This window comes from Myotis yumanensis, unplaced genomic scaffold, assembly GCF_028538775.1.
Source record: "Myotis yumanensis isolate MYYU_CA2020_CCGP unplaced genomic scaffold, mMyoYum1.0.hap1 SCAF_9, whole genome shotgun sequence".
Lineage (NCBI taxonomy): Eukaryota > Metazoa > Chordata > Mammalia > Chiroptera > Vespertilionidae > Myotis > Myotis yumanensis.
In genome coordinates this window covers 83,321,842-83,333,997 of record NW_027223760.1, presented here as the reverse complement: position 1 = coordinate 83,333,997, position 12,156 = coordinate 83,321,842, and the positions used below count along the sequence as shown (strand labels likewise).

The window sequence follows — 12,156 nt, the reverse complement described above, 5'->3', positions numbered from 1 at the left end:
ACCTGAAACGCTTCAATGCTTGGATGACCCTCTAACCACTGAGAAACACCAGCCAGACTGGCTCTATTTTCCTAAGAATAAGGTATCATTAACATTTGAGCATTTATTTCCCTTTTTTTTTGGAGGCTGGATCATAGAAATTTGAAACAAGATAAATTTCCAAAAGAAGACAAATGTGAATGTGTGACTAGAGTTGGCCACAGGTTTGTATGTGTCCCCACTAACTACAAAAGCTCTGGTTGGAGAAGCAGGAAGATTGATGGGATAGTGCTTCAGAGATTGTCCTGTGGCTCTAGCTCAGTCACTCAGCTGTCCCTGCAAGTTACCGTCATCTTAAAAACTTAAACACAACACACACCAGTTACGAGGGTCTCGTAGAGCAAATGGAATCGCACCTTGGGGAAGGAACACGGCACAGGATATTCTCAAAGTCCTCCAGGTGCCTCTCATAGCTACCTATGTTTTCAGACTATGGAGGTTCCAGACATATTTGCAAATTGTAGTTTCTGAAATTCTTTTCCTGCCTTATCTCCTGATCCTGCCCAGCTCCCTTGCTTAGCAAGACTTCACGTCTTATCTATTTTAGGATCGATAAACATACTTATCATGTTCTCCCCTTCCCATTCATAATGCCCATCAGATAGAATTGTTCTCTACACTTCCTGCTGCAGGAATAGCTTCCAGGACCTGTGTGTGTGGCAATAGCCCAGTCACTGCCAGGGCATAAGGTCCCTCTGTGTCTCATCTTTCCTGGGCAGACGTATTTAAAATACGCTCCTGAGCACGGTGGAGCTGGCTGAGGCTGCACAGGCAAACAGGACATTACAGTCTCCCTGTGTATTGTGTCTCCTTGAGGTGGGTAACTTGGGGCACACATTATTGTGATTTTTTGTATAGTATTGTTGTCAGGACTGCGCCAGCTCTGGTTCTTATAGGAATAATTGTTCCTGCTTCTCTGAAGGATAAATTGAGCATTCAAAACTGTATATATTCTTAACTGGCCCAGGAGATAGTTCTCTTGAGGTTTTTTTCATATGTATTGTTTAACATGTTTGCTTTTCATTGACTTGGGTGCAGGAGGAAAAAAGGGAACAGACTTTCCTAATGAAAAGTAAAGGGGTGTAGCCCTGCCCGGTTTGGCTCAGTGGATAGAGCGTCGGCCTGCAGACTGAAGGGTTCCAGGTTTGATTCCGGTCAAGGGCATGTACCTTGGTTGTGGTCACATCCCTCGTAGCGGGTGTGCAGGAAGCAGCTAATCGATGTTTCTCTCATCGATGTTTCTAACTCTCTGTCCCTCTCCCTTCTTCTCTGTAAAAAAATCAATAATATATATATATATATATATATATATATATATATATATTTAAAGTAAAGGGGTGTAGCCCTACCCGGTATGACTCAGTGGTTGGAGTGTCACTCCCCCGCCACCTTCCCCCCACCCAAAAGAGTGTCGGAATAGATTCCTGGTCAAGGGCATGTACCTGGGTTGCAGGTTGTATCCAGGTCCTGATCTGGGCATGTGTAGAAGGCAACCAATAATGTCTGTCTTTCTCTCTCTCACTTTCTCTCACTCTTCCTCCCTCTCTCCCTCCCTCTCTCCCTCCCATCCTCTCTCCCTGCCTCCATCTCTTCTACTTTCACTGAAAGTCAAAGGAAAAATTATCCTTGGGTGAGAATTAAAAAAAAAAAAGTGAAGGAGTTTAACAACTCAGGTGTTATAGCTGTTCTCCCTCAAGTTGGAGGATCCAGGAGGTGGCCTCCCTCCATTGAACACTTTATGTGGCATAAACATTCTGGCTTCTTTACAACTTTCTAAGGAGATCGAATGGCTAACTTCTCACTGAATATCAAAGCCAGACTTTTTATCATTATGTCGGCATTTCCACTTTCTCCTGGTGAGTCCAGTGTCTAATCCTGGATAGAGCATTTCTCATGTCCTAGAAAATGTAGGCAAGATTTGGTGTCATCTAGGGAGAAATTGGTTGTTCCATTTGATTTAGAATCCTTGAATGGGTAAACCAAACGCACATGCCCCCTTTAAGATTACATTAACAGATTTTAAAAATCCCTGTATTGTAAAAGGGAAGAAACTGTATAGTGGATTGGAATGGCCACTGGGTACTGGGGCAGAGAAATACACCCCGTTTCCGACCTACAGAGCTGAAGCACTTGAACGATCCTTGTCTGTTGTGGAGGTCATCTTTTCCAATGGAATTTGCTAGAATAATCTCTTTCAGGTCTGGTATTCAGTTACCATGCTAACATCAAAGCCTTACCTTAGACAAACCCTCTTTGCTAACTCATCTGCCTTGAAATGGAGATTTGTGTATTGTGAGGCAACAGCATGGACATCGGGAACAGCATTGAAATAATCAGTCTCATTCATTCCCTTTATGTTAGAATGTTAGCAAGCTATTATCTGCCTTGCCCTTCAGTTTCTTCATCTAAAAATGTCAGCAACCTTTGGTGGTCGAACGACCCTTTCACAGGGGTCGCCTAAGACCATCCTGCACATCAGATATTTTCATTACGATTCATAACAGTAGCAACATTACAGTTATGAAGTAGCAACGAAAATAATTTTATGGTTGGGTCACAACATGAGGAACTGTGTTTAAAGGGCCAGAAGGTTGAGAACCACTGCCTTAAGCGGAGGCAGCTGTGTGGGCTGAGCCGAGGCTGGGGGACGAACAGCTCCTTCTGAAGCGCTGAGAGCGGGTCCTGGTGTCTCCATCTCTATGAGGCCTCTGTTCCCGCATGTCTCCCTGATCCTGTGGTTTTGGGCAAAGAAAAAAAGGGAGAAGTCCAACATAATAAGGCGTCCAGGGGAGAAGCAGGTCCTTGGCCTGTAAGAAACTTTCGATTGCCAATAGGAAATGTGTCCCTGTGTCCTGTGTCTAATCAGCCCTTCCGGGTTTTCCTACAGATCCGACACAATGTCCTTTTCCTCATCGTTGCTCACAATCCTCCTCATCACTGCCGTGGCGTGTCCTCTTCACTCTGGTGAGTACATTCTCAGTTCTGGGTGAAGCCACTCACACAGCTTAGAAAACGCAGGAGACAGCGTCTGTCACCAGAAATGGAGCAGGTCCTTTCATTGGGTTTGTAGCACTGAAACTGGCAAAGGACAGCGGGCGTGTTACCAACCCCCTTTTATGATCATATCTGGGGGTTGTGTCTTCATTTCCACCCTAGAGAGATGGGGGCAGAGAGGTGGGCTAGAAGGAGCAGTAGAACTTAGCTTTTTGTTCATTTCTGACTAAAGATATTGACATAACTATTACTTTTTGGAGATCAGACTCCATGTTTGCTAAATGCAGATGGTAGGGGTAATGGTGTCTCCTGGATCGGCTAATCCTTGGCCATCTCACTTGTTGTCTGCCAGTTCTGAGGCCACTAAAGTCCAACCTTTGTGTAAGGTGAGAACTCATTCAAAACGTACCTTCCTTTAGTGCGAGAAGAACGGTGACTTTGAGTCAAGGAGCTGTGAGGTGTTGAATAGACATTAGAACTGAGTCCTAGTTCTCGAAGTGGTCATTTCTCCACGTTCAGTGACCTTATGCAATGCGTACGAAGTGGCATTAAGCAAGGCATTGTCTTCCCTGTCTAGGATGTCTCATTTATTAACAAATGAACAAAAAGAACAATGTTATCTTCACAGGACTGTTTGATGATTACTGCACAACACTTCAAATTGTTGTTCACAGATGAGACTAATTTGGAATTACATTTCCAGACTTGGACTTACTTTGCAAACTTACTCTTTTGATCCGCCCACAAAAGGCTCCCCTCGGAACCTGGGTGTCCTGAGGAGGCCATTTGTATAGAGTTTTGCTACTAAAAAGTATAGGGTCTTCCCACCAGAGACTCGGCTTTCTTTCCCTTCTTCTTATTTTTACATTTTCTCTTGTGTGCTTGTTGCAGAAACTCTTCTTACACCACAAAGACACATTCGTGAGGAGGTAAGTTAATACTGATTCATTTGGAAATTTAAAAAACGCTTTTAATTTTTTTAATGTATTTTTTATTGATCTGAGAAAGGAAGGGAGAGGGAGATATAGAAACATCATGACGACAGAATCATGGATTGGCTGCCTCTTGCATGCCCCACACTGGGGATGCAGCCTGCAACCTGGACACGTGCCCTGACTAGGATTGCAACTGTGATCTCTCGGTTCATAGGTCGATGCCCAATCACTGAGCCACACTGGCTGGGCAACTTTTGATTATTTTATATTGTAATTTTTAGCAGCAAATCTCACCAAACAGCCCTGCCAGTGTTGTTCTGTGGTTAAACGTTGACCCATGAACAAAGAGACCCCTGGTTCAATTCCTGGTCAGGACACATTCCCAGGATGTGGCCTTAATCCCCAGTAGGTGGCCTGCAGGAGGCAGCTGTTTGATGTCCCTCTCAGCATTGGTGTTTCTACCTCTCTACTCCCTCTCACTTGTTCTATTAAAAAATAAAATTCACCAAACCAAATGTGCAACAGAATGATCCTTTCAAAAATTTTATTTGAACTGTGCCATTATTACACTAAGTTAAATAAATAAAATCTAGCCAGCCATATAAAAATATTTGGTATCCTATATAATAAAGAGGTAATATGCAAATTAACCCTCACACCCTCACAAGATGGCTGCCTAGGACCAGGCCGGCAGGGGCATTAGTGAGGGAAGACCAAATGACTGAACAGCAGGCTGTGTGGGGCAACCAGGCTGGTGGAGGGGGGGGGGTACTGAGGAATGACCCAATGACTGAACAGCAAGCTGCGTGGGGTGACCAGGCCTGCAGGGGGGTCATGAGTGGCAACCAAGGCCATCAAGGGGGCAGTTTGTTGCTACCAGGGCAGTTAGGGGTGACCAGGCTGGCAGGCAGGTGAGCGATTAGGAGCCAGCGGTCCAGGATTGTGAGAGGGATCCCAGATTGGAGAGGGAGCAGGCTGGGCTGAGGGGACCCCCCCACCCCATGCACCAATTTTGTGCACTGGCCTCTAGTTTTTGATAAGATAAAATAGTCCATTATTTCAAAGATTCCATTACTGGGTATCCTTGTTATCTGCAAGCATCTGATAAAGGTTACAGTCTCTTTAAAGTAGATTTATTTATCTAGCAAAACAAGAGGATTACAAAAATTATCCACTTAGAGGTGGATACAATAATAATTTCCATATATTCATACAAGAGGATATTATATATAGAGAAGAAACATCTAAATAAATAAAGGTTACAAAGACATTTCAAAATGCAGTCATGTAAGAATACACAACCTATTGTTTATGTAAATTACCAATACTGCCATTACTAAACAAATTTTATACATATATGTAAATACTAATATATGTGAATATATACATATGTGGTAATAATCTGAATGTATCTGATTCTCTAGTAGTGAAACCACCCAAAACGATAGGGAAAATATTAACATTCCATTTTACTGGTCCTTGTGGTATGAAATAATGAGGGAAATATGATGAAGGCATGAGGGAAAGGGAGAGGAGAGTGGCGGCATTATAACAATACATCCAGCCATTTGCCTGCTTTAAAAATGATATTGGATTTGTAAAAATATATCAATAATATTTTATGACTAAGTAGATTGTTTATTTCCAAACCTCAATATAGAATATCTTCATTCCATTTGGATGCATGGTACTTGTGCTAAAGTTAAAGATTTTTTTTTACAAAAAGTTCATTATCTGACAAATTTTATGTTGTTCTTTATGTTTGACAGCCCGACTGTGATATACATATAGACAAATTATATTTGTGCACCCTTGATTGGGATCCAGTCTGCGGAACGAATGGGCGAACGTACGGCAATACATGCCATTTCTGCAGTGCAATGTTGTAAGAATATAAGGCTAAATATTGAATCTTCGAAAATAATGAGGAAACCATCGCAAAATGATAGGAAAAGCCATGTTTCTGATAGCCTAGGCACAGTACATGGGGGCGGGGGGGAGGAAATTGTACTATCTCGGAAAATGCCACAGGATCACACTGGTACCTTTCCCGGGAGTTCTCATTTGCAAAGGCAGATTTGTATTGGGCTTCTCAATATATCTGCTGGATATTCTGGAAATGTACCAATCAATGAATTTAACCACTAGGACTTACTGATGGGTCTATGGCCAATAGATTGAATTCTGAAGTCCGTATGATACCTGATCATCTTTGTGATGTAGCATCAAGCTACAGGGAGCATAGCTGAGCAGCAAACACTGCTTGACCAGAGGAATTTGAGAGCCATCACAATGAGCCTATTCATGCTGGGAAGGGGCCCCTCTGGGGGTCAACCGTGTCTCCCGAACTCCGCGATGGCCTGCGGACCTTCCTCAGAGAGCAGGGCCTCCCAGGACACTCCCACCCGCTCCTTTCACATCTGCTTCTCGCCAAGGAGTTTGCAGTCTAAAGGTTCTACCAGTCTTCCCACTTCCCTCTTCATTGTCTCTCAAATTTGTTTCCTCTTATTTAATCCCCAAAGTGGCTTCTACTCTGAGAGAACCATCAAAACCATCTCCAGTCCTTGCCTCTCTCCTGTTGGGTGGTTTCCACGACTGAGCCAGGACTGACCATGTAGGAAGAGCCCAGTAGCCCCAGTTGAGGGAAGGATGTGTGAAGGGCTGGGAGGCACGTGGGTCCCAGCTGGCTGTGGAGGGAGCACAGCCTCTCCATGCCCTGCTGCTCATTTAGAAGCACTCAGGGCGGTGGTTCTCAACCTCGGCTGCACATCAGAATCACCCTGGAATCTTTTTAAAATCCTGATTTCTGGGCCTCATCCTCGGGAAATTCTGTTTCTTTGTTATGGGGTGGGGACACAACATTAGTGCAGCCAAGGTTGAGAACCACTGACTCAGTGTAATGCCCAGGCAATGTTCAATGCTGTTTATAATAATGTCTCCTTTCTCTTTCTCTTTACAGAGAAAGTAACGGAGCATTTGGATTGAAGCATTATGGGCTCTGCGAGCCTTCCTAGGGCTGTGTTAGCAAGCCTACTTTTCGGAGGACGCCACTCTGAGCCTTTTCAATGAGGGCGTTAAATTCCTAAGTGACTGGACAAAGCCTTCTGTTCTATACAAGATGGAGTAGAGAGTGTTGGAAATTGTCTCTCAACTCTAAGAACCTAGATTGATTTTCATTCTCCATTTGATCATTAAATAGCAGATGAAAAACTACCTTAATCGTGTGTTTGATCATTTAAAACCTAATGCAATTTACAAAAATCATAAATATTTCAATTTATACAATACTAAATAGTATTATCTTTATTAAAAATACAACCTTTTGTTAATTAATGGATTAAGACGCATGATTACTTCTGGTAACTACAAGTAACTACTTTAAAAGATTAAAAAACAACATATTACCTGGGTGTTCATTAAAATTACGGACACTTGGGATCCTCTTTATTAGAAAGAGCCAAAGGCTCCAGAAGAGGGATCAAGGACTGGAGTTCTAACAAGTACCCAGGGGCAATCTTACAATCACGAATATTAGCCAATATGGATTTGCATTCTAAAACATAGGCCTTATCTATCATTGAATTAACCGCAAAGTCTATTCAAAAATATTGCATGATTTCTGAGGCTTGGGGGAAAATTACATTATTTTCTTTGTCACTCACATCAGTCAAGGCAAAGGTTGTTAGTGTACTTGATATAATCTAGATCCAAGGCCCTTATGAGATACGAGAGGCCCAGTGCACAAATTCTCTGCAGCTGCTTCCACCATGTCATCCATGCGAGGAGCCCACCAGTCCTGGGAGGGTCCAAATGTAGTCGAGGAAAGGGTTTATCAGCTAATCAAAAGCTTTTTTTCGTTAAGGTTCTGCCTAATACTTTAAGATGGGTACTACCTAAATGTAGCATGTCCAGACCATATGGAATAAAATAATGAAAATAGGACTTGAGAAATGACTGAAGTAAATGACTGGAGAAAGAGCTTTGAGTATGTATCAATAGGAAGACAGACTATTCATCTTCTACTGCTAACTGCGAGTAAACTTCTGCTCTGTCACGAAAGGCTCTGATGGTTGAAAGCATCATCAGTGTAAGTTTTGATTCAAGGCAAGCAGTACTTCCTAATGATCATACCTCTACAGCGTCGTTCACACTTTACCAGGCAGTGCATTTCCCCTCGGTGGGAAATCTGGGTACATGCTGTCCCTTGAGGAATCTTGTGGAGGACATCACAGATTGTTTAGATGATCCTCAATCCAACTCAGACAGCCAATGGCTACCTGAATTAGGCTTTCAGTCCACGCATTTTGGGTTTAGTTGACGTCACCTTACTCATGTTCGATATAGTGACAGAGACAAAGTAGTATACATAGCAATGCTAATTATATAGATGTTATATAACTTTTATGATCCAAGTTAAAATTCTCACTGTAGAGATAAAACAAGCTAGCCCAGAGAGACGGTACCTCCCCAATGTCACTTCCTCAGTGACATCATTACCTGTACTTTCAGTTCTGCCAGTTGTTGAGGACACGCTGAGGAATGGAGGGACTCGGTCTGGAACATAGTTCTCACCGCACCGATGGGAATGTAAATTGGTGCTGCCACCATGGAAACAGTTTGGAGGTGCCTTTAAAAATTAAGAATGGAACTTACCCAGCAATCCCTCTTCTGGTTATCTATCCAAAAAATTGAGAACATTTATTTGTAAAGGTATAGGCATCCCTATGTTCATTTGCAGTATTATTCACGGTGGCCAAGACATGAGAACAACTGGTGATGATTGGATATAGAAGATGTGGTACATGTACACAGTGGAATACTACTCAGCCATAAAACAAGATGAAATGCTGACATCTGTGACAACATGAGTGGATCTTGAAAATATCATGCTAAGCAAAGTAGGTCAGAGTGAAAAAGTAAAATATATATATATATGATTTCACTCATGTGGATAGAAAACTGAAAACAAATGAACAAACAAAAACATATAGATACAAAGGGAAAGGGACAGAGGTAGGAAAGGGTAAAGGGTTCGAATATATGGTGAAGGAAGAAAACTTGACTTTGGGTGGTGAATACACAACTATATAGAGACTAGAGACCCGATGCACAAAATGTGTGCAAGAATAGGCCCTCGCAGCCTGTCCCCTGCCCACTGTTCGTTCTGGATTTGGAAGGCTGTTCCACCATGCAGTCTAATTAGCATATTAGGTCTTTATTATATAGGATGGTGTATTATAAATTGCACACTTGAAAGCTATATAATTTTATTAACCAATGTCTCCCCAATAAATGCAATAAAATAGAAAAAGAAAGAGAAAATAGTTTTCAAATGTAGACGTGCACTAGAATCCCCTGGAGAATTAACACGGAACACAGACGCCCAGGCCCTTTAAAATAGGACAGGCCTGGGCCTCTACACAAGAACTTGTACAAAACCAAGGAAGGTAGAAGCGGTGAGAGGAGGAGGGTCCCTGTGGTCAGCTGAAGCCGCCTGTGGATTAGCTGGAAAGGTGATGGGGAAAGTAGAGTTTGTATGACTTACCCTAGAGCAGTGGTTCTCAACCTTCTGGCCCTTTGAATACAGTTCCTCATGTTGTGCCCCAACCATACAATTATTTTCTTTGCTACTGCATAACTGTAATGCTGCTACTGTTATGAATTGTAATGTAAGTATCTGATATGCAGGATGGTCTTAGGCGACCCCTGTGAAAGGGTCGTTCGACTGCCGAAGGGGTCGCGACCCACAGGTTGAGAACCAAGGCCCTAGAACATAACTGGTTAAATCAAGAACTTGTCAAACTGATATACCTCAGCCGCGCTAAGATGGCGACTCCCATGCATCGACTCCTCGCCCGGAGACCAGCTGAAGCAAATAAGCAACATGTAAGATGTCGGAAATGCTTGGAATTTGGACATTGGACTTAGGAATGCACAGGGAATAGGAAATACCTGCATAGGCCTTCAAGAACAGCACAACTAAAGAAAGCTTTAAAAGAAAAGGAAAACCGATTATTATTGCAACACAGCATTGGAGAAGCGGATGTAGATAGAAAGACGAAGAAAAGAAGGTCTAAGAGCGTAACCAGCTCCAGTAGCAATAGCAGTGCCAGGTCAGCCAGTGACTCTTCATCAGAGAGGGAAGAAACATCTACCTCGTCCTCCTCCGAGGACAGTGGCCCTGAGGAAAGCTCCTCCAGTTCCTCGTCCTCAGCCTCCTCCACGAGCTCTTCCTCATCCTCTGACTCGGACTCAGATTCCAGCTCTTCCAGTAGCAGCAGCACCAGCACGGAGAGCAGCTCTGAAGATGAGCCACCAAAAAAGAAGCGAAAGAAACAGAATCGCTCTGTCTGCATTGGACTGATGGATCGTGAACTTTAATCTGATTCTCAAAAGGGAATTTAGAATATGTTAAAGCCAAATAGGTTTACTGGCCAAAATTTTGAGAGCTCAGAAGTTTCTAAATGTTTTACATTGTAAGAGCATAAAAAGTATTAATGAAATATATATATATATACACACACACTTTTTTATTTTAAGGGTGAATCTTGGTTTTCTTTTTTATATTTAAAGTGTATCTCTAACACTTAATCAAAAGCTGAAATCCGGTAATTCTGTTTTTGCGGTAAAACTTCTTTTTGCCCCGGCCCACATGGCTCAGTTGGTTGAGGGTCACCCCATGCACCAAAAGATTGCTGCTTTGATTCCAGTCAGGGCACACGTCCGGGTTGCATGCTCACTCCCTGGTGGAGGACATGCAGAGGCAGCCTGTCCATGATTCACTCTCACATCGATGTTTCTCTCTGTTCCTCTGCCTTCCTCTCTAAAAAAAATCAATAAAAAATCTTTAGAATAAAACAAAACTAAAACGTATCTTTTCTCCCTATGAAAACAGTGCTATACTTTGTTATATGTTAGTGTTATGTATGGGACATATTTTCAGGATAATGCATCAGAATATCTGGCAGTGAATTTCTGTGTGTTATTACGTCAGATTTAATACATTGTTATAAGCTTAGGCGTCTTTCTACTGTTGATAAATGTGCTCTATTTTTGTGTTTTTGTTCAGAAAGTTATTTTGCCTTCTGTCCTAAATGAAACTTCGAGGAACCTCTTAATATATTTCTACCTTTTTGATGGTACAAGTTTCAAGTTACTGTGTTGTATCATTTATTTTCTCCTGGTTATTAGAGTTACACTTGTCTGAGGAGCATCATTCTAGAGAAACTTAAAAAGGAACAAAAATGTTGAAACTACTTAGGAATCTTGGTGCCTTTGGGTAAATTCAGTGTATCAGAAGAAGGTCATTTAAAAGGGTAACAAGTAAAAGTGATATAAATATATTTCTTTGTGTGTTAATATGCTATAAAAGGTACCATTCAAAGGGGGAAAGAAAGTAGGAGGAAGAAAGGTAATTTTTACAGAACATGAGGGCGATGTTGGTTGCCTTTTGTTGAGATTTTTTAAGCTTTCATAAAGATTGCCTTTTACCACTTTTATGATTTTAGTAGGACAGTTTATGTGGTCACTGGTCATATACAACAATGCATGTACTACATAAATATGGTGTGTTAACATAGCACATACACAATTGAAATCTAGCATGAAAGGTTTAAAAATACTGCAAAATATTTTTTTAATATATTTTATTGAATTTTTACAGAGAAGAAGGGAGAGGGATAGAGAGTTAGAAACATCGATGAGAGAGATCGATCAGCTGCCTCCTGCACAGCCCCCAGTAGGGATGTGCCCGCAACCCAGGTACATGCCCTTGACCGGAATCGAACCTGGGACCCTTGAGTCCGCAGGCCGATGCTCTATCCACTGAGCCAAACCGGTTCGGCTGCACAATATTTCTTAAATTACTCTGCTGTGGTAAGAGTATTTAACATCAGCCATAGTAACCAAAGTTAATACGGTGATCAAATTCCCTAAAGAGAAGAGAAAGAAAAGATTAGTATCACAAGGAAAGTGGACATTGTTACACAGTCTCTTATCTTTCAGATGTCACCCTAGGAAAGAGAGCTGCTCTTACAGTTGCCTCTATACCCGTCCCTTCTCCATTCCTGCTTGTCATCACCACAGCTTGCCTGTTTCTCCTCTATGTCGTCATTATTCAAAGTCTTATGAGAAATTTTCCCACAGAGGATCTTTCATCCCCTAACCCATTCCTATTCTGATACCTTCC

The 12,156-nt window shown here is 42.1% G+C and overlaps 1 protein-coding gene and 1 long non-coding RNA gene across 2 annotated transcripts; both read left to right on the top strand.

The window, feature by feature from the left end:
* The first annotated feature begins 768 nt into the window (after positions 1 to 768).
* On the top strand, positions 769 to 7,164 carry LOC139017049 (uncharacterized). Its single transcript, XR_011472751.1, has 5 exons — positions 769 to 855; positions 2,927 to 3,003; positions 3,925 to 3,962; positions 5,738 to 5,853; positions 6,928 to 7,164. It is a non-coding gene; the product is annotated as an uncharacterized lncRNA (long non-coding RNA).
* Positions 7,165 to 9,794: 2,630 nt separating this feature from the next.
* Positions 9,795 to 10,349, top strand: LOC139016031 (zinc finger CCHC domain-containing protein 10-like). The gene is made up of 2 exons (XM_070423545.1): positions 9,795 to 9,847; positions 9,998 to 10,349. Exons 1-2 carry the CDS (start codon positions 9,795 to 9,797, stop codon positions 10,347 to 10,349), a joined length of 405 nt encoding a protein of 134 aa, XP_070279646.1.
* The last annotated feature ends 1,807 nt before the right edge of the window (positions 10,350 to 12,156 follow it).